Source organism: Eumetopias jubatus, unplaced genomic scaffold (genome assembly GCF_037043125.1).
Source record: "Eumetopias jubatus isolate StellerSeaLion01/CBP00866 unplaced genomic scaffold, mEumJub1_p1.0 scaffold_3, whole genome shotgun sequence".
Lineage (NCBI taxonomy): Eukaryota > Metazoa > Chordata > Mammalia > Carnivora > Otariidae > Eumetopias > Eumetopias jubatus.
The window spans coordinates 60,928,933-60,950,269 of NW_028274809.1; the positions used below are offsets into that span (position 1 = coordinate 60,928,933).

General features: G+C 36.5%; 1 protein-coding gene across 3 annotated transcripts in view; it reads right to left on the reverse strand.

The window, feature by feature from the left end:
- Window positions 1-21,337, reverse strand: part of DCAF17 (DDB1 and CUL4 associated factor 17) — a 60,827-nt gene that overhangs the window by 37,395 nt on the left and 2,095 nt on the right. For all 3 annotated transcript variants that reach the window (XM_088021639.1, XM_028124813.2, XM_028124820.2), the window contains exons 3-8: window positions 14,614-14,704; window positions 9,727-9,863; window positions 8,731-8,809; window positions 7,460-7,549; window positions 5,010-5,114; window positions 4,603-4,708 (exon numbers count right to left, since the gene is read on the reverse strand). In XM_088021639.1, the coding sequence (XP_087877765.1) occupies window positions 4,603-4,708; window positions 5,010-5,114; window positions 7,460-7,549; window positions 8,731-8,809; window positions 9,727-9,863; window positions 14,614-14,704 (608 nt within the window). The remainder of the gene's footprint in view (window positions 1-4,602; window positions 4,709-5,009; window positions 5,115-7,459; window positions 7,550-8,730; window positions 8,810-9,726; window positions 9,864-14,613; window positions 14,705-21,337) is intronic.

Sequence of the window (21,337 nt, forward strand, 5' to 3'; positions counted from 1 at the left end):
ATGCACCCCTATGTTCACTGCAGCATTGTTTACAGGAGCTCATAGAGACAGAGAGCAGATTGGTGGTTATCAGAGGGGAAGGAGTTGAGGGGGGTGTGAAATGGGTGAAGGGGGTCAACCGTATGGTGATAAATGGTAACTAGATTTACTGTGGATTTACGTAGATTTACACCATGTATCACTTAGTAGTATATACAAAAATCAATTTTTTTGAGGTGAAAGCAGAGTTTATTGAAGATACGGAGCAAGCAGATATAGACAGACACTCCATGGAACTTGGAAAGAAAAGGAGTATGAGTCTCATCTTTGTTCAGGGTCTGGGGTTTTTTATTGAGGGTGGTGGTTTGGTGTACATGTCCTCTCAGGTATCCAAGAACCGTTTAGAACAAAGACGAGGGCTCAGGTGTTATTTTTTGGAGCCAGGGGGTCTTGGCATGGAGATGTCTAGCTCCGGTGGTCTGGAATGCATATGTGATAACTTCGTCCAGTCATTCTCACCTGGTCCTTCCTTAGATGTTATTTATTCTAGAGAATCATCAACTCGTTGTCCCTTACAAGGAGGACGTGCACTATTTGCATTGTAAGACATGTGTAAAGTGGGACAGGGGTGCAGGTCCTAGCAAGAATAGAGACTGGAAAAGAAGCAAAGGAAAAAAACAGCTTTTTCTCTCATGGGGTCCCCTTCAATTTCTCGCTCATTCCCTAGTATGAGATTTTTATCCTCCTAATTCTTAAGGGATGTTGAAGGGTGAAGGTCTCATCTTCTGTAACTTCTTCAGGCTGAAAGAGATTATAGATCCTACCTATTGAGAGGCATAAAAATCCTGAGCTATCTCATTACATGGAGGGTCCCTAGGAGCAGACTGTTTGAGTTGGAGGCACTCATGAGGCCTCATCATAAGAATGGGATGCTTCCTACAGTTTCCATTGACATAATTTGTCTGACATATTTATGCAGAGCATGTAATAACAATAGCTCCCTCAATAAAAAGACCTAGAATAATTATTATCATAGCTAGTAAAAGAAGTGGTTTCCATCAGGACTATCCATTTCCGCTAAACCAGGAAGAAATCCAATCACTGAGAGAATTAGAGGAGTCAGACGTTGCTTTAATTCGTACGTGCATGTCTGCTAAAACTTTGGATACGTTAGAGTTATCAGGGATATATCCAAAATATTTAGTCTCAATATTAGCATAAGTTTTTTCTTGAGCTACAGTCAGGATGTCAAGGACCATTTGGTTTTGGAGGTCCACCTTTTGAATTTGTGGGTGACTGCATGTTGGGTTTGGTTAAAGGTGGCCACTATATGCTTGGCTAAAGCCTCTGTTTGTAATTTTACAGCTACAGAGGAAGCTCCTGGGAAAAATATGGCTAAGGGATAAAACCATCAAGAATCCCTCTTTGTCTGATGTCTAGCCTTGGTAATATCCTAATTATGAAGAATCGCTCGCAAGTGGGAGATAACTTGTCCTGGGAAAAATTGAATTATTATGCTGTACACCTGAAACTAATCTAATGTTATATATACGTATCAATTTTATCTCAATAAGAAAAATAGGTAGGTAATCTTAGATATTTCTTCTATTAAATAAATGTTTAAAAAATTTAGATACATGTGAAGTGAAAATACAAGGTACAGAACAGAATATATGATATACTACATTTGGTGTAAGAAAGAAGGTAACATTTAACGAACACATACACACGTTTGTTTATTTTTATAAAAACAAACAATAGAGGGATAACCTCGAAACTAAAAATAATGATTACTTCTAGGGGCAGGGTAGGGTAGGGGGAAGGAAGTAACAGAATAAAAGGACTATATATGGAAGCAAAATTTCTCAGACAATATCTTTTTATATAGTTTTGACCTTTGAAATATACACATTTTACAACTTCAAGAATAAAGTCAAAGGGAAAAAACAAACCTAAAATTGAAAACAAACTAAAACAAATGAATCTAATTACATAAAATTGGTAACCTAATCATACAGAAAAATAATTTCAAATAATCTTTTAACACATTACTTCTGTAGTACACTTATTGGGCTGTACACTAAGAACAAAAGGAACTGTACAGAAATCTTAACCTTCAAAACACTATACTTTAGTTTTTAGTAGTAGCACTGATATGGCAATTTTAAGATTATCACATATATAATAGGATAAGATTTTATTAGGCATCAAGTTAAGTGGGAGCCAAAAGAAATACAAATATAAAAGCAAAAAACAATTAAATTGGAAATATGAGAATGAACTAATGAATTTTTGTTTTAATATATTTCCCAGCTCTGTTCACCAAAAAATAAAGACAGCCAATTGCATTGAGCACAACTAGATCTTGGTCTATGTTGTGCGTTGAACTGTGTCCCTCAAAAAGATAAGTCAAAGTCCTAACCCCTAGTATCTGTGAATGTGACCTCATTTGGAAACAGGGTCTTTGCAGAGATCATATTGGATAAGGGTGGGTCCTAAATCCTATGACTGGTGTTCTTATAAGGAGAGAGAGAGAGATTTGAAGACAACAGAGTAAAGAAGAGCATGTGAAGACAGGCAGAAATGGGAGTTATACTGCCACAAACCAAGAAAGGCCAAGGACTGTCAGCAACAACCAGAAGCTAGAAGAGGCAAGGAAGGATTCTTTCCTAGAGTCTTCATAGGGAAGTCATCTCTGCCAACACCTTAATTTTAGACTTCTAGCCTCCAAAACTGTAAGAGATTAAATTTTTCTTGTTTAAAGCTACCAGTCTGTGGTGTTACAGCAGCCCTGGGAAACTAACACAGTCAATGATGATGTTCTCTACTGAAATGGCTCCTTGTCAGATCTAGGACACGGAAAGTAAAAGACAAACCTGCAATATATTATTGTTCCAGAAAACAAGGAAATTCTCCAAGACTACTGGGGTGTGTCAAAGTGGAGTTCTCACTGGCCAAATTTGGGGCAATCTGAACATCATTAAGAATAATGACTGTAACTACATAACTTTGAATAAAAAAAAAATCCTTGAGTCTATTGTGATTATATATGTGTGCTGACCTCTGAAATATTCTGCCACCATTGGAAGTGACTATTATACCAACTCCTTGTTCAAATATTGATAATTAAAGAGAAGGAATAAGTATATACTTTGACTTTTTAGGAGGAATTATAGTTCTATTCCTAGGCGACAAGTGAAAGTCTTTATTTATGGAAAAATGTTAGTTATTAAAGGTAGAAGGAATGACAGAATCCTTCAAATGGCCATTCTGCCATCCCAAATGACATAACTGATTCAGGCAAGAATCATTAATAGTTACAGGAATATTCTTGTTTTCTGTAATCATAGAAAATTAAAAACAACCTACATGTCCAGACTAGTGAACTGGTTCAACAAATTTAGAGTTCATCAATAAAATGGTATATAAGTCAAGTTCTTCAAATTTCAAGGAGCTGCATGTGTACATGCATACACAAGGAACCACAATGTAAGCACCACATTCAAAAAGTATTACAAGATATATAATGAAAACTAAATCTTCCTTTCATCTTATCCCTCAGAAGTAACTACTATTTATCAGGTTTTTGGGTGTCCTTCCATATATTCCAAGCAAATCTAAAAGCATGAACTAGGGGTGCCTGGGTGGCTCAGCTGGTTAAGCGACTGGCTTCGGCTCAGGTCATGATCCCAGGGTCCTGGGATCAAGGCCCGCATTGGGCTCCCTGCTCCTCGGGGAGCCTGCTTCTCCCTCTCCCTCTGTCTGCCACGCCCCCTGCTTGTGCACTCTCTCTCTCTCTGTGTCAAATAAATAAATAAAATCTTTAAAAATAAATAAAAGCATGAATTAATGAATTTTTGTATATGTATAAAAAGTATACTTATATGTATACTTTTAACATGTGAATATGAATTCTTTATACAAATGAAGCTTTTCATATACAATTTTATACTCCTTTTTATCACTTGGTAATATATATTGGGAACTGCTCTATACCAATGCAAAAAAAAGGTTTTTTTAACAATTAAATTTATGATACAGCCAAACAATGAAAAAATATTAGTGCCACCTACCAATGTACATGTTATTTCCAATCACTTGCTATTAGAAACAATGTACTTGTACACTTGTCATTTTGTACACATGTGAACATATCTGGTATAAATTCCTAAACATGGAATTGTTCAAGGAATATATACATTTAAAGCTTTGATACATATTGACAAACTGTCCTCCAAAAAGGACCCCAATAATAAATGAATATACTGTTACAGACTTCTCTACTTTTAACAAACACTGTTATATAACTTTTTGATATTTGAGAATCCGAAAAGATATATCTTATGATAATTTTAATTTGCACTTCTCTTATCAGTGATGTTGGGTTTCACCTTCCCCTAATTAAAAGCCAAAGAAGACTCAGTATCCCCAGGCCTTCAGTTCAATGAATAACTGATAGATTTTGTTAACACCTATTCAATAGCAAGGAATATGCTATATAGAAGTAAAATGAATTCAGTTTATAATTAAATTATGAGAAAACATCTGGATGATTACAATAAATAACTATTTATATGACCACTTATTTCTTAAGGTGAAAAAAATGCTATATAGTAGCCATACCTGTGATTTTAATATTACAAGGAATGCCAAAAGGAGCCTCTCCTACAGTTCCAGCAGTCCCACCCCATCTGCATGCACACCCTAAGTCAAGTTTCTGTTGCATGAACTAAAAACAAAACAAAACAAAAACGGTGGCTTTAGCACCTACTTATTCGCTGTCTGAGGAGAGAAAAAGTCAAATTACATGTATATGACAGAGAAAATATCTTTATTGACTCAAGGCGTTTCTGTTTATCTTCCCTCCCCTCTTTTAAAAGTTACTTTGTCTTTCTGCATTTGTACAGTTTTGTAGAGTTGAAATCTACACAAGTGCCTTATTCTAAAAGCATTTCATTAAAAAAAAAAAAAGTCATACCTCAGTCCAAACCTCGAGTTATTATAATATGGCAAATTTCAGTCTTCTCTACCTGTTCAGTGATGGCTTGGAAGCTATAGAGTCTGACCAGTCCTGAGCTGTACATCACAATTAGTATTCCATGAGACAAGGTAGCATCTGTAACGTTCCCGAAAATCTGAGGGGAAAGGTAGATATCACCTGAGAAAAGACCAGAAGGCCAATCCTCTGAGTGTTCACAGTGGTTTGTGCATTTGCTTAACATTCAGGTCACCACTACAACACTGCTGCCTACCATATAACTTAATTATAATTTAGAGACTTGAAATTTAAGTGTCATTAGGGTCGTAGGCCACTAGAGTCTCAAAGAGGAACACTAATGGGAGTGCAGCACTTAACCCTCAAAATGAAACAAACTGAGGGTTCTAGAGGGGAGGGGCGTGGGGGGGTGGGTTAGCCCGGTGATGGGTACTAAAGAGGGCACGCTCTGCATGGAGCACTGGGTGTTATACGCAAACAATGAATCATGGATCACTACATCAAAAATAAATAAATTAAAAAAAGAAAAAAAATGATTCAGCAGCATTCATTTGCTTCATCCATTTGCTTTGTAGTTTTGTCAATATCTTTTAATAACACATCCTATTCCTTGTGGACATAGGCATACACTGAGACCGTCTAATTCTACCATGCGGGATATGTGTTGTAGAGTAAATATAGGGACCTATTCTTCATGCTAAAATGTTATTTATAAAGAAACTTATTTTTTAGCTAAAAGTGAAAAGATTGGATGTAAGAAAGTACTTCTAATGAAAAACAGCCAACTCCAGAATTTTACCATTACTTTGCTCTTGAAATATCTAACACTGCTTGATTTTTCAGTCATATAAAAACCAAACGTGTTAAAGACCAAGCAAGCACCTACAGAGACATTGAGCCCGGCTAGCCCTGAGTACCCTGAGTAAGGCTCTGGCTCTTCGCCCCCTTTCTGGGCTTGTTCTGTGCACCGGGTCCTGTCCTGGTCCCCGACAGAGCTCTGATAAAGTAACTTGATTCTGCGCCTATTTTAATATTTAACAAAAGCCAACATAGACAAATATTCATAGCAATGAAAGAACAAGTGGAAATCAAGTGAAAATCTGTTTCTGTTTCTACTCAAGACAAATTACTTAGTGAAGATTTACTACCCCAAAGATCAGCTTAAAGTACATGTTGAACTTCGCCCTGGGTGGTCTCTTATACATGGGAAGTAGAGGGTACACTTCAGCTCCAACTAACCCTAATCAAAACCACATCCCTCCAATTATTATCATAGCAATCTGAGAGTAAAGAGAAACAATTGATGACTTAGTTAACTGTTCATTCCTGTTGTAGACTGTAATAAGCACACACAACTACTTCATCCACAAGCACAAAGAAAACAGTTAAATTAGTAAATTGTGTTTCTTGTCATCTCTTAGAAAGATAATTATGCTTTGCTTCGATCTTGACTAGCTCATGATTTTTTACTTGCTGATCCTCGTTTCCCACTTTGAAAAGGAGGACCCGTGTAATTCAAACATGTTTCCAAACAATGAGTGCTCTAATATAGCAGCCACTGCATCTTAAAATTTGGTTCACACTTTGGAGTCAAACCCAGGTTCTAATTCCAGCTTCTCCACTTACTTGGGATTTGGGTAGCTGCTTAACTTCCTAGTTGAACCCACTATATGTCACAAAGTTATAAACTACTCAAAGTGCCTGGCACAAAACAATGAGTAGGTAACTGATACTACTCACTCGCCTTTATGTAGCTTAGTATAATATGCTTATGCAAAAATTTTTTAATATGTTCATCTTATTTGCTAATGACTCTTAGTGGACCCTGAAGATCTGACCTCAGTAATACTTGAAGTGCGTAATTAAAGACCAGTAGAATAGACCAATAAATAACTATCCACCTAGACTAAGTAACAATTTTTTTAATGGAAAGTAGGAGGCTATTGATTCTTTTACTCAAAGGAAATATGTCTTTTCTTTCCTCCAATATAACAGACCATAAATCAAGAAAAATGACAAGAATAAAACCTATAACTGAATGAGTTGGAAAACTCACATATTTAATTATATGTCTTATTTATGTAACATAAAACAAATTTTAGATCTACACTTTGCAATTAAAATGATTCATTTTGTTGTAGCTTTTCATCTTCCTAATGGTCCTTTTAACAAGCTTTGGAATATCCCTCTAAAAAAAACACCTTACTCATTTCATAATTTTATAAAGTAGTGGTTTGTTAATGACACCAAAGGTATTCAACACTTCCACTTGAAAGGCATAAGAACATGCAGAAAGATGAAAGGATGATTAGGCTTCCTTCCTAAATGAAACATTCTCATGTATTTTGATATGAAACAAACTAGATCAGAGAGCTTTTTACAGTCAGGGGAACATTTGCAATCAAAACACCTAATAAACAAACATACATTGACATCACATCTTATCAAAAAATTAATATTGAAATAAAATAAGTAAGTTCTTACCTTCTTGTTGATCTCCAGAATCCCTATAAGTGAAAAAGGTAAAACATGGAACACTGCAAGGTACAGCAAAACAGGCTGTTGAATGCCTGCCTAAAAGGAAAGATTAAATTACAGGCAGCTCTCAAAAGAATTTCAGAAACACTATTTTCGTGAGTTGAAAACATCCATCTGTCCTAGCAGTTATGTGGATGTTTTCATGAATTGAAAACATCTACCTACCTTGCAAAGTTACTTACACAGGAAAGCATACATGTTCAAAATATGTCCATTAAACCTTCAGCCCTTCAATACACATACACATACACAAACAAATCTATAAAACTAAACATAGGGGCGCCTGGGTGGCTCAGTCATTTAAGTTTCTGACTCCTGATCTCAGCTCAGGTCTTGATCTCAGGGTCATGAGTTTAAGCCCCGCATCAAAAATAAGTAAATAATAAAAAAAAAATACAAATAAATAAACATTAACAATAAAAATTTCTTAGCAACAAAACATATTTTATATACTATACAACAAAAACATTTTATATACTGCATAATAAAATATATTTTCTGTATTTTTTTTAAAGATTTTATTTATTTATTTGACAGAGAGAGAGAGAAAGCGAGAGAGGGAACACAAGCAGGGGGAGTGCGAGAGGGAGAAGCAGGCTCTCCTCTGACCAGGGAGCCCGATGTGGGGCTCAATCCCAGGATCTTGGGATCATGACCTGAGCCAAAGGCAGACGATTAACGACTGAGCTACCCAGGTGCCCCTATTTTCTGTATTATAATATAAATTAATATAGATTTCTGGTAGATATCATATCTGATTGTGTCATTATTATACATATATTATTTTGTTAATATAATATAAATTATGTTATAAATTGGAATTCTAATAAAGAGCCAAAAGACACAGTTATCATAGTCACATCATCTCAAAGTAGAATTACCCTGACATGTCTATGTGAAATGAGAAAAAATTATCAATAGTTAAAGCTTGAATGATTTCTCTGCTTGAAAAAGATAACTCTCTTACTTTGAAGAACAAGGTTCTGTCAATTTCTTTCCACTGTGGAATGTAAAATAATCTGTTGTACTTCCCCAAGGCAGCTTAAACGGTATTTATTAAGTTTATATCATTTTCTTAACTTTTCTACCATTCTTCAGAAATCCAAGATCATTAGTTCTTTCCTAACAAATTTGCAGACAATTTCCTCTGGAAACAAACAAATTCCTCATCTTACTGATGTTTAAAGATTTATTTATTGATATTTAAAGATGTCTACCTGCCGGGCCAATACTGAGCCTTTGTTTTGAGCTGACTTGACTGCAATGACTTCTTGAGGAGTGTCCCAGCTCAGGTATCTTGTAAAAAGATGACGAGAAGGTTATTCATTTCGGTAAGTTTCCTTATAATCAAAATATAACAGATATTTCATAAATAAACAGTTCTTTATTTAAATTATAAAAGCAAAGTAATTTATTTTAAAAAAGAAATAACTTAAAAATTCCCTCTACATCTTTATATGGATATATTCCTATTAAATATATACATATATATTGAATTTTAATCCTTCTAGAGTGTCAATAAATAAAAACTGATCAAACATATTCAAAACTTAGAAAAAAGACCATTCCTACTTTAAAACGGACATTAACATTAGAAAAAGCATTAAAAATGTTACCTTCACATTCTACATGCATATATTTACTCCAAATATGTCTATATAAAATATATAAAACTACTAAGTTAAAATAACGGCTTTTAGGAACACCCAGATGGCTCAGTCAGAATGTGACTCTTGATCTTGGTTGAGCCCCCACACTGGGTGTAGAGATCACTTTAAAAACAAAACCAAACAAAACAAAACAGTTCTTAGACTGTACTAGGCAGGTGATTTAACTGAAACAGACTAGCCTTCAGTAAAATCTATCATGAAATGCAACCTACATATAAAATACTATTCGCAGAACATATAAAACACTATTTGTAGAAGGGAAATTTGAAAAGGGTGGGGGACAGATATCTGCCAAGGTTAGTTACTTATGAGTGATACAAAAATAAATGATAAAAGGTCTGTATCCTCAGATCTTCAAAGGTAGTCATAAGGAGAGAAAAAAAGAAAAGGTTTATAAATTGAGATCCAGATATACAATGGGAAACTTAAAAAAAAAACAACCCAAAACTTGTAATTTCCTGGGCCACAAGTCACAAATTTGTATATATATTTATATTTTATATATTTTAATAAAATTTTGAGTAATAAAGTCACAGTTAATACCTGAATTTGCAATATGAAGCAAGATATATTTTCTCAAGGACTTTTCCAGTAGTTGCTGATATGCGAAACAGCCAATTATGAGCAGTCAGTGCTATGAGTGAAGATTTATAATCTGATGGATTGGGAAGTATTTCCCCCTAAAAAATACAAGATGTAAAAATGAAACTGGTTGGTCATGAACAAATCTACAGAAATCTATGTCCAAATAAACCAGCTAAAACCTTAAAGAAATAGATAAGTAAACCAAAGACGAAATATTAAATGTACAAATAGAGAATTAAGACAAGGAAAGATGAAATTGTAGGTAATTATTTTTATCAACTTATTAAGTGAGTTTATTCACATAAAGTTCTTAAACAGTACCTCAAATAATTTCTTATTATTTATTATTAAATAATTCAATAAATGTGAGCCAATCATGATCACAACACAGTAGGAGTGTTACTAATGATGCTGCTGTGATAACAATGATAATAACAGTTCTTAAAACCATGTATAATAGCATCAGCGTAAGTCACCTGCCAGAAAAGATGTTTCTTGGGGAACCTGGGTGGCACAGTCAGTTAAGCATCCAACTCTTGATTTCAGCTCAGGTCATGATCTCGGGTGGTGAAATCAAGTCCCACATGGCTCTCTATACTGGGCATGGAGCCTACTGAAGATTCTCCCTCTCCCTCTGCTCCTCCCCCTCCACAAGGAATAAATGTTTCTTTATTCCAAGACCTGTTTTCCTTTTGATAGAAGTCAAAATGGCCAAAGCAAATTGTTCCATGATTTACTGTGGCTCTACTGTAACTCCAAATGAAAGCTAAAATGCAGAAACAAGGCAGCCAAAGAAAAACAGAAGATAGGCCAGGTTTCAAAGAATGAAGGGGGGGGAATTGGAGGGGGAGATGAACCATGAGAGACTATGGACTCTGAGAAACAAACTGAGGGTTCTAGAGGGGAGGGGGTGAGGGGGATGGGTTAGCCTGGTGATGGGTATTGAAGAGGGCATGTACTGCATGGGGCACTGGGTGTATGGTGATTAACATAACACGATAATAAATAAATAAATAAATAAATAAATAAATAAATAAATAAATAAAGATATTCTCTGTCGCCAATGAATTATCCCCCAAAAAGGGAAAGAGCTACTTGGGCATGCCTGCCACTGAGCACCTGCCACAAGGTGGAAGTCAAAGGCAGGAAAAGAAAGAGAAGCAAGGAGTTCTATTTTGATTTGTGAAATAAAAAGGAAGTTCTCTCTTTTTTAAAAAAATTTGAGAGAGAGAGAGCAGCGCAGGGAGGGGCAGAGTAGAGAATCTTAAGCAGACCCCTCATTGAGTGCACAGCCCCACTCAGGACTTGATCTCACCACCCCAAGATCATGACTGAGCTGAAACCAAGATTCAAATCCTCAACTGACTGAGCCACTCAGGTGCCCCTAAAAAGGAAGTTCTAAGAGGAAAGTTAAGGATAGGAAAGTTGGAATTAATCTAGTATTCAGGTAGGCTGAAAAGTGAATAGGAAAAAATGAAGGCATAGTTATTTTATATATGCTTTTAAAGATTTGTCTTCCCTTTCAAATGTTAGGGAAAGAAACAAGGTTCTTGTGTTTGTTTCTTGAGAGAGAGTGTGTGTGTGTGTGTGTGTGTAAGCTTATTAACTACTAGAAGTCTTACATTAAAATCACATGCAATGATGTAAATATTTTTATTCTATGGTGTCTTATGTAAGTATCATCTCCTGGAGATTCTTTTTATTTTATTTTATTTTATTATGTTATGTTAATCACCATACATTACATCATTAGTTTTTGATGTAGTGATCCATGATTAATTGTTTGCGTATAACACCCAGTGCTCCATTCAGTACGTGCCCTCTTTAATATCCATCACCAGGCTAACCCATCCCTCCACCCCCCCTCCCCTCTAGAACCCTCAGTTTGTTTCTCAGAGTCCATAGTCTCTCATGGTTCATCTCCCCCTCCGATTTCCTCCCCTTCATTTTTCCCTTCCTACTATCTTTTTTTATTTTTTAACATATAATGTATTATTTGTTTCAGAGGTACAGATCTGTGATTCAACAGTTTTACACAATTCACAGTGCTCACAATAGCACATACCCTCCCCAAGGAGATTCTTTTTTTTTTTTTAAAGATTTTATTTATTTATTTGACAGAGAGAGAGAGAGCACAGGTAGGCAGAGCGGCAGGCAGAGGGAGAGGGAGAAGCAGACTCCCCGCTGAGCAGAGAGCCTGATGTGGGGCTCGATCCCAGGACCCTGGGATCATGACCTGAGCTGAAGGCAGACGCTTAACGACTGAGCCACCCAGGTGCCCCCCAAGGAGATTCTTAATTAAAAAAATATATACTATTTATACCTTGCCTATTAAAAAAGAATTTGAAATAGCATGTAATAGGTGTGAGCTATTTTCCTAAACCAAAAGTTGTATTTCACACACTGTCTCAGAAAAACAAGGGTGCTGATTTAAGCGTGGTTTCACATCAGTATGTTAAAAACAATATATGCTTCTCAGTTTTTCTTAATGGAAAATCTTGCTTAACTTCAAATGAGAAGAAAATGGTAAAAGAAGTGAGAATAGGAACTAGGTTACTAGAAACTTTATTTTTGCAAGGATTGCTTTAAATTTTTGGTGATTTGGTACTGGTGTCTTCAAAACTTTTCTCAATTAAGAAATCTGTCTTCCTCCTCCCCCCCGCAAATGAAAATGGATTAAAAGGCTTTAGGGATGCCTGGGTGGCTTAGTCGGTTAAGCATCTGCCTTCGGCTCAGGTCATGATCCCAGGATCCTAGGATGGAGCCCTCCATCAGGCTCCTTACTCAGTAGGGAGCCTGCTTCTCCCTCTCCCTCTGCCTTCTGCTCCCCCTGCTTCTGCTCTCTGTCTGACAAATAAATAAAATGAAAGAAAAGAAAAGAAAAGAAAAGAAAAGAAAAGAAAAGAAAAGAAAAGAAAAGAAAGAAAGAAAAGAAAGAAAGAAAGAAAGAAAGAAAGAAAGAAAGAAAGAAAGAAAGAAAAAGAAAGAAAGAAAGAAAGAAAGAAAGAAAGAAAGAAAGAAAGAAAGAAAGAAAGAAAGAAAGAAAGAAAAAATAGTTATAAAAAAAAAAAAAAAAGGCTTCAGAGGGCACCTGGGTGGTTCAATCAGTTAAGCGTCTGCCTTTGGCTCAGGTCATGATCCCAGAGTCCTGGGATCAAGATCAAGTCCCATGTCCAGCTCCCTGCTCAGCGGGGAGTCTGCTTCTCTGCCCCTTCCCTGGCTCATGCTCTCTCTCTCTCACTCTCTCAAATAAATAAATAAAATCTTAAAAAAAAAATAAAAGGCTTTAGATGTTGGAGGCACAACAGTTATTTTCAGCTCTCAATAAGAAATCAGGGAAGAAAACATAGATTTAATGTCTCTTTTTAAAGAGAATAAGTGTCGGGCGCCTGGGTGGCTCAGTTGGTTGGGCGACTGCCTTCGGCTCAGGTCATGATCCTGGAGTCCCAGGATCGAGTCCCACATCGGGCTCCCTGCTCAGCGGGGAGTCTGCTTCTCCCTCTGACCCTCTTCCCTCTCGTACTCTCTATCTCTCATTCTCTCTCTCTCAAATAAATAAATAAAATCTTAAAAAAAATAAAAATAAAAATAAAAAAAAGAATGTCTAGGGAAAAAGAAAGCAGCAGCTCAGGAAAACTGCAATTTAAATAAAAACAACAGTATTTAAAAAGAGAGAGAAAGAATTTTAATAGTAAATTCAAAGCATAGCCTCTTATCCTTTAAACATTATTTTTGGTCCCATATTGTAAGTTCTATTTTTCCTAAAAAAACAATCAGCCAGATTCAGAGACCTGATTAATTTGCTGCAGTATTTCCTAAGTGCTGTTCTTAAAACACTGATCCATGGAAAACCAGTACGTAGAAATATACCTCAAAAAAGGAAGTCCTATGATCAAAAGAGTTTTGGAATATAGTTGTCAAAATCACCATGAACATTAGTATTATTGCATAGTATTATTAAAGGCTCTAAGAAGTAATTATATAAATAAATTTGTTTCACCTTTTAAGCTCAGAATATCCCACTTATTTTGTCTACAACTCAATGCTCCCAACTCCTCTAGGAAGGATAAGATGTTTTCATTTTATTAAAACAGTCTTCTGAAAAATACACACAGGGCAACGCTGGTCTGTCTTGTGGAATGAGTTTAGCCTATTATTTTATTTTTTATTACTTTTATTATTTTTTAAAGATTTTATTTATTTATTTGACAGAGAGAGACACAGCGAGAGAGGGAACACAAGCAGGGGGAGTGGGAGAGGGAGAAGCAGGGTTTCCGCCGTGCAGAGAGCCCGATGCGGGGCTCGATCCCAGGACTCTGGGATCATGACCTGAGCTGAAGGCAGACGCTTAACAACTGAGCCACCCAGGCGCCCCTATTATTTTTTGTTTTTGACTTATTATTTTCCTAACAAGATTCATGGAGGAAACTAACAAGAATTTACTTTCAAAGAGCCATGTAACATAATTGTTGCCTAAATTAATATTTTATTTTGATAGAATGATCTCTTAAATCAGAATGATCTCTTAAACATTGAGAATAACTCTAAACTACCTTACATTGCTTATAAAACTTTTAACCAGTTCATAACTTTTTCCAGTTTTCAAAATTTACAAATGGCATCAAATTTTTAAAAGACATTCATAATATTAATGTACAATTTTTAAAAATAGAAATTATTTCACAAGGAAAAATAAGCAAAGGATATACTCTCTTCTTGACTCCTTTCAAGAGTCAAGAATCACTATGATATTTAAGATTTATTCCTTTTTACATATATTAACAATAATCAGTTCTTTTAGGCTAAAAATGTGTTAGAAACAAATACTCTAAAAACAAATCTTACCACTGGGCATTCCCATAATAATGCATCCTCTATTTTTTCTGATTTGGAACATTTTGGCATTTCATAAAGTTTTCTTGGCTCTGATGCAATGCTGGGAAAAAAGAAAAATGAGCAATTATTCTTCTTGATAACTGAGACAGTGTTTGCTCAGCTCTGAGTGACTTTTTTCTTTCAGAGATTTGGAATACCAAGATATAACTTGCTATTTTGCTTTCCTGTTCTTTTTTTTTTTTTTTAAAGATTTTATTTATTTATTTGACAGAGAGAGACACAGCGAGAGAGGAAACACAAGCAGGGGGAGTGGGAAAGGGAGAAGCAGGTTTCCTGTGGAGCGGGGAGCCTGATGCGGGGCTCGATCCCAGGACCCTGGGATCACGACCCAAGCCGAAGGCAGACGGTCAACCAACTGAGTCACCCAGGCGCACCATTGCTTTCCTTTTCTTAACTAAATGTTAATGTTTTTTTTCTGATCACAAAATTCACAATAAAATTCATAGAAAATCTGAAAAATAAAGTAGATTATAATAATATAAGATTACAAAAATAACCATTATTAACATTTTGGTTCATTTCCTTCTGGTTTTCCTTTATATACATATACTTACTTGCAGATTATTTTCCAAAATTGGATCATAATGAATTCTTTCTTTACCCTTGGACATTTACTATGAATATCTCTGCTGAATTCCAAGGGGTTCATAAACGTTATTTATTTTTTTTTAAGATTTCATTTATTTACTTGACAGAGAGAGACACAGTGAGAGAGGGAACACAAGCAGGGGGAGTGGGAGAAGGAGAAGCAGGCTTCCCGCCAAGCAGGGAGCATGATGCGGGGCTCGATCCCAGGAACCTGGGATCATGACCTGAGCTGAAGGCAGACGCTTAACGACTGAGCCACCCAGGCGCCCCATAAACTGTTATTCTAATACTATAAAATGAAAGTTAGATAAAGAATCTCTTTATTTTAGGATGAAAATTAGTGGGTAAAAAAAGGAAATACCTTTGCGGGGTTTTTACTCCCAAATTCCCTTTCAGAAAGGTTGAACAAGTTTGTACCTCTACCAGTACTGAACACAACATTTTTTATGTGAAAAATAGTCCCCTACCTTTAGTTTATACTTCCCTGATTACTACTGAGATATGATCATGGATGTTTTCCTTTTTTTTTTTAACTGATTAACTTTAAAATTAAACTACTATTTAGAAACAATTTTCGGGGCACCTGGGTGGCTCAATTGGTTAAGGGTCTGCCTTTGGCTCTGGTCTTAATACCAGGGTCCTGGGATAGAGCCCCGTGTCAGGCTCCCTGTTCAGTGGGGAGCCTGCTTCTCCCTCTCCCTCTGCCAATCCCCCCTGCTTGCGCTCTCTCTCTCAAATAAATAAAAATCTTAAAAAAAAAAGAAACAATTTTCTGAGTGATAATTTTATTCACTTTTGATGTTCTCTGATTCAAAGGTTTAAACCAAACAGAATTTCACAGGAATGGAAGCAAGCTCAAACTTCTAAACTCTGGGTGATTCTAAACTATGGGTAAAACACCCCTGAATGCCATAGTAAAGAACTCCAACTACTTATTATTAGAACACCAACCAATGCCACCTACTCAGATTTAAATTTTTTTTAATTAAAGCAGATACCTCTAAATTGGGTAAGTTATGAAATGGGCATTAAATGATACCAAAGAATTATTACTAATTTCGTTAGGTGTGGTAATGACATTATGATCATATAAAGAAATGTCCAGATATCCACTTCCAACATGACAGCATGAGGAGCTCTATGGGCATGCTCTCCAGGAAAACTGGTGAAAACTATAAAAGGACAACTATTTAAAGTCTCTGGAAATGGTCCTAGGGGCATACAGCAAACAAAGAAACATTTATTCCAAAAAATCTACTAGAGTTCAGTAAGAATAGTGAGAGTCTATGATGTCTGATCTAGGATGTGCTCCTTCCATCTGTTCTTAGCTCAGCAAGATGAAAACTACTCCAGACTGGTATAGCCAAGAGCACAGGACTCCCTCTACCCCAAGCTCCCAGTGGGCCACTTTCTTGGGGGACCAGGATGACAGCACTTCTCATGTAGCTCCCAACTGCTGGTTGTTGGGGCTGAGTCCTGGGTGAGTGTAGTCAAAAAGTAGGGCTCCCTTCTTCCACCTAGCCCCAACTCTACCTTGGGCGTGGCATGCCTAAGAATACAGAGGCTCTGATTACCCTTAGCCCACCTCATAAAGCAGTGGTTCCACATTAAGAGAGGCAAGAAAATCTCAGGCTATGTTTGCTTTAACTTCAGGTCATCAGCTTTTAGAGTAGGGAGTCACTCAGAGAGAAGCATGCCATTGATTCCCCACCCCCACCCCAGTACCACCAACTCTAAAGCCTCAGCTTGAATATTTTGCCTGGGGGGAAGAAGCCGGCTGTAAAGCAGATAGCCCTATTCCCTTCCCAGAGGACCTGACTTCATTTGCAACAGAGTGTAGAGAAGTTCTAGCCTGAGAGCACTCTCTATAACAGTGGAGTTTGTGGTGAAAGGCAAATGGGAAGAAATCTGTAGATTCACTGGCCATACAGGCTAAATTGTAGGCTGGCTAATTTGTCAGAGAGAATCAGAAAAAGACTGTTGGCAGGATCCCTCCTCAGGTCAGAACAAATCTCAAACTATCTTCTCTAACTTCTGGTTTCTGATCCTACATGTAAAGAACTTAGAAATCATCACTCCTGTCCTCACAAGAAAAAAACCTGAACAAAAAATATCAACAACTGTTTTTAGTTCCATCAGAGATTTAAGATCACAGAGCATACTGCTGTCCCCAAAACTAGTAAGAGAAGTGAATACCAAGAATCACAGCTTACCAGAAGTAAGCCACTGGAATCAGTACCAGGCAAACAAAAACAAGGACACTAGAGGAAATTTTGGCCCCTGACACCTACTGCTTCAGCAACAACATACATAACCTAGTCCTTCGCCAGATAAACATAAAACCTCACTCCAAAGACCCATTTACCGCAATTCCTTTTACATCACATACAACTTCCAACAAAAAATTACAAGGCATGCTAAAATGCAAAATGCAAAGACTGAAGAGACAAAGCAAACATCAGAACCTCCTTGGCTCAGCGAGGAGCCTGTTTCTCCCTCTCCTTCTGCCTGCTGCTCCCCCTGCTTGTTCTCTCTCTCTGTGTCAAATAAATAAATAAAATCTTAAAAAAAAATCAAAAGGAAATGCTAAAAATCAAAACTCCATACAAATGAAGAATGTTTTTGATGGGCTCATAAGTAGACTGGACACAGCCAAGGAAAGACTGGTAAACTTGAAGATATGTCAACAGAAACTTCCTAAACTAGAACAACAACAACAAAAAATGATAAAAGCAGAACACAGTATTCTAGAACTGAGGGACAATGAGAACAGGTGTAATATACACATAACGGGAATACTAAAAGGATAAGAAAAAGAGAACAGAAGAAATACTTGAAATAATAATGGCTGAGAATTTTTCAGAATTAATCACTGACACCAACCCACAAATCCAAAAAGCTTACAGAACACCAAGGAGGATAAACACCAAAAAACCTATACCCAGGTACATACTATTCTAAGTATAGAAAATCAAAAATAAAGAGAACATCTTGAAAGAAGCCAGAGGGGAAAAAGCACGTTATCTAAAGAAGAACAGGATAAGTTCCAAGTTACATTGGACTTCTCTTCAAAAAACATGCAAGAAAATAGAGTGAAGTAAAATATTTAAAGTGATGAAACAACCCCCACCCACAGTCTTTAAGACTCCGAGACCCAATTCCAATATGGGGGGAGGGGATCTCCCACACACAACACCAAGCAATTCTCAGACACCAGTAGAGTGTTGGACAACTCAACTCAATTCTTACACTATCTACTAGGAGATAGCATCAGATTCCACAGGTTTTCAGTCCAACCAGACTGCCCTCCACCCCCCACTTCAGATGCCAGTCATCAAGCCCCCAGGCTGTTACCTGTGTTTCTGACCCATGGGCTACAGACTGGGGTTCCAACGATCTTCTCCTTAGTTTCTTTTACTTTGATATAGTGGCTCACAGAACTCCGGGAAACATTTACTTATGTTTACCAGTTTTTAAAGGATATGATAAAGAATACAAATCAACACCTAGATGAAGAGGTACACTGGAAAAGGTATATCCATGCCCTCTCCAGGCAAGTCACTCTCCCCACATCTCCAAGTGTTCACCAATCCAGAGCTCTTTAAATCCAGTCCTCTTGAGGTTTTATGGAGGCTTCACTGTATAGTTGTACAAAGTCATTGGCCAGCGGCTGATTCAACCACCAGCTCCCCTCTGTTGCCTGGAAGTCCAGGGTTGGGAATGAAAGTTCCAACCCTCTAATCACATGTTTGGTTCTCTAGGCAACAAGCCCTTACACTTGGGTGGGGTCTGAAAGTTACCTTCATTAATAACAAGGCATGTACTTCACTTTTATGGGTCTAAAGCATTTTCAGGAACTGTAGATGAAGAGCAAATATATCTGAGAAAAATATTTTTGTCACCTGAATGACCCAATATAGATTTTTTTTAATTTAAATTCAATTAGACAACATATAGTACATCATTAGTTTTTGATATAATGTTCAATGATTCATTAGTTGCATATAACACCTAGTGCTCATCACATCACATCCAAATATATATTTCTTATAAATCATTATATCACACCCAACCAATCTAGAATTTTGTATCCCGAGAAGTTATCCTTCAAAAGTCAAAAAGAAATCAGGTTTTCTCAAACAAAAATCGAGGGAATGTGTTGCCAGTGGATCTGCCTTTCAAGAAATGTTCAAAAAAGTTCTTCAAAAAGAAGAAAAATTATATAGGTCAGAAACTCAGATCTACCTTAAAAAAGGAAGAATGTTAGAAAAGGAATAAATAGGGGCACATGTGTGACTCAGTTGGTTAAGTGGCTCAGGTCATGATCTCAGGATCATGCCCAGAATCCAGCTCCACACTCAGCAGGGAGTCTGCTTGAGATTCTCTCCCTTGCCTTCTGCCCTTCCCCCTGCTCATGTGTGCCCACATGTGCTCTTTCTCTCTCTCAAATAAATAAATAAAAGAAAAGGAATAAATAAAGATAAAATAAAATCCTTTATTTTTCTTATTTTTTTTAAGATTTTTATTTATTTGACAGAGAGACACACCGAGAGAAGGAACACAAGCAGGGGGAGTGGGAGAGGGAGAAGCAGGCCTCCCGCCGAGCAGGGAGCCTGATGTGGGGCTCGATCCCAGGACCCTGAGATCATGACCTGAGCCGAAGGCAGAAGCTTAATGACTGAGCCACCCATGCGCCCTATTTTTCTTATTCTTAATTGATTTAACAGATAAAAATCTGTTCATAATAATAACAGCAACAACGTATTCAGTGAATATAGCTTATGGATAAAAAGAATGGCATCAACATTATAAAAGGCAGGAGGGAGCAATTAGAAATACTCTATTATAAGGTAACTACACTACCCATGTAGAGGTATAGTGCTACTTGAGAGTGATTTAGATTAGTTGTAAATGTGTTACAAGGTCTGAGGCAACCATTAAAAATTTTTAAAAAGAAGTATAATTGATATGCTAAAATAGAAAGAAAATGGAATCATATAAAACAATTAAAAGCAGAGAAGACATAAAAAAGAATGAAAGACCAAAAAAGAACAAAAGGCAATGAATAGAAAATAGTTATAAATATGGGAGTGTATTAAACCAACTATATCAATAATCACTTTAAATGTGAATGATCTAAATATACCTATTAAAAGGCAGAGACTGTCAGAGTGGATAAAAAAACAAGACTCAAATACATGATATCTATAAGAAACCCATTTCAAATATAAACACACAGATTACAGTAAAGGAATGGAGAAAGATATACCACACAGATACTAATCAAAGGAAAGCTGGAGTAGCTATATTAATTTTAGACAAAGTTGACTTCCACAATAAAAATTATCAGTGATAAACAGTAGCATTACATATGATAAAGGGGTCATTTCTCCAAGAAGACATAAAAAATCCTTAATGTGTGTGCATCTAACAACATGTGAGATAAAAACTGACAGAGCACAAGGAGAAACAAATCTACTATTATAGTTGGAGACTTCAACACATCTGTCAGTAACTGGTAGATCCAGCAAGCAGAAAGTCAGTAAGGATATAGCTGAACTGAACAGTACTATCAATCAACTGGATCTGACTGACATCTATACAATACTTCATCCGATAAAAAACAGCGGAAGACACATTCTTCTCAAGCTCACATGAAATTCACCAAGAGAGACCATAATCTGGGCCATAAAACACACCTTTACAAAATTAAAAGAGCAGAAGTAATACAAAGTATGCTTTCAGACCACAGTGGAAATAAATTAGAAGTCAATAACAGAAAGCTGGAAAATCCCAAAAGATCTGGAGATTAAACAACACAATTCTAATTAACACATGGGTCAAAGAAGTCTCAAGAGAAATTTTAAAATATTTTTAACAAAATGAAGATGAATAAAATATATAAACATTTGTGGGATGCTGCAAAGCAGTGCTTGAGGGAAAAGAATAGCACTAAATGTACATATTACCAAAGGAGAGAAGCTTCTAGGTTGGTGAACACGTAGAGATTTAGGAACAGTAGTATGCTCAGAGCATGGATATTCCATGCCCCTTCCCACATACCTACATATCTCTTCTATCTGGC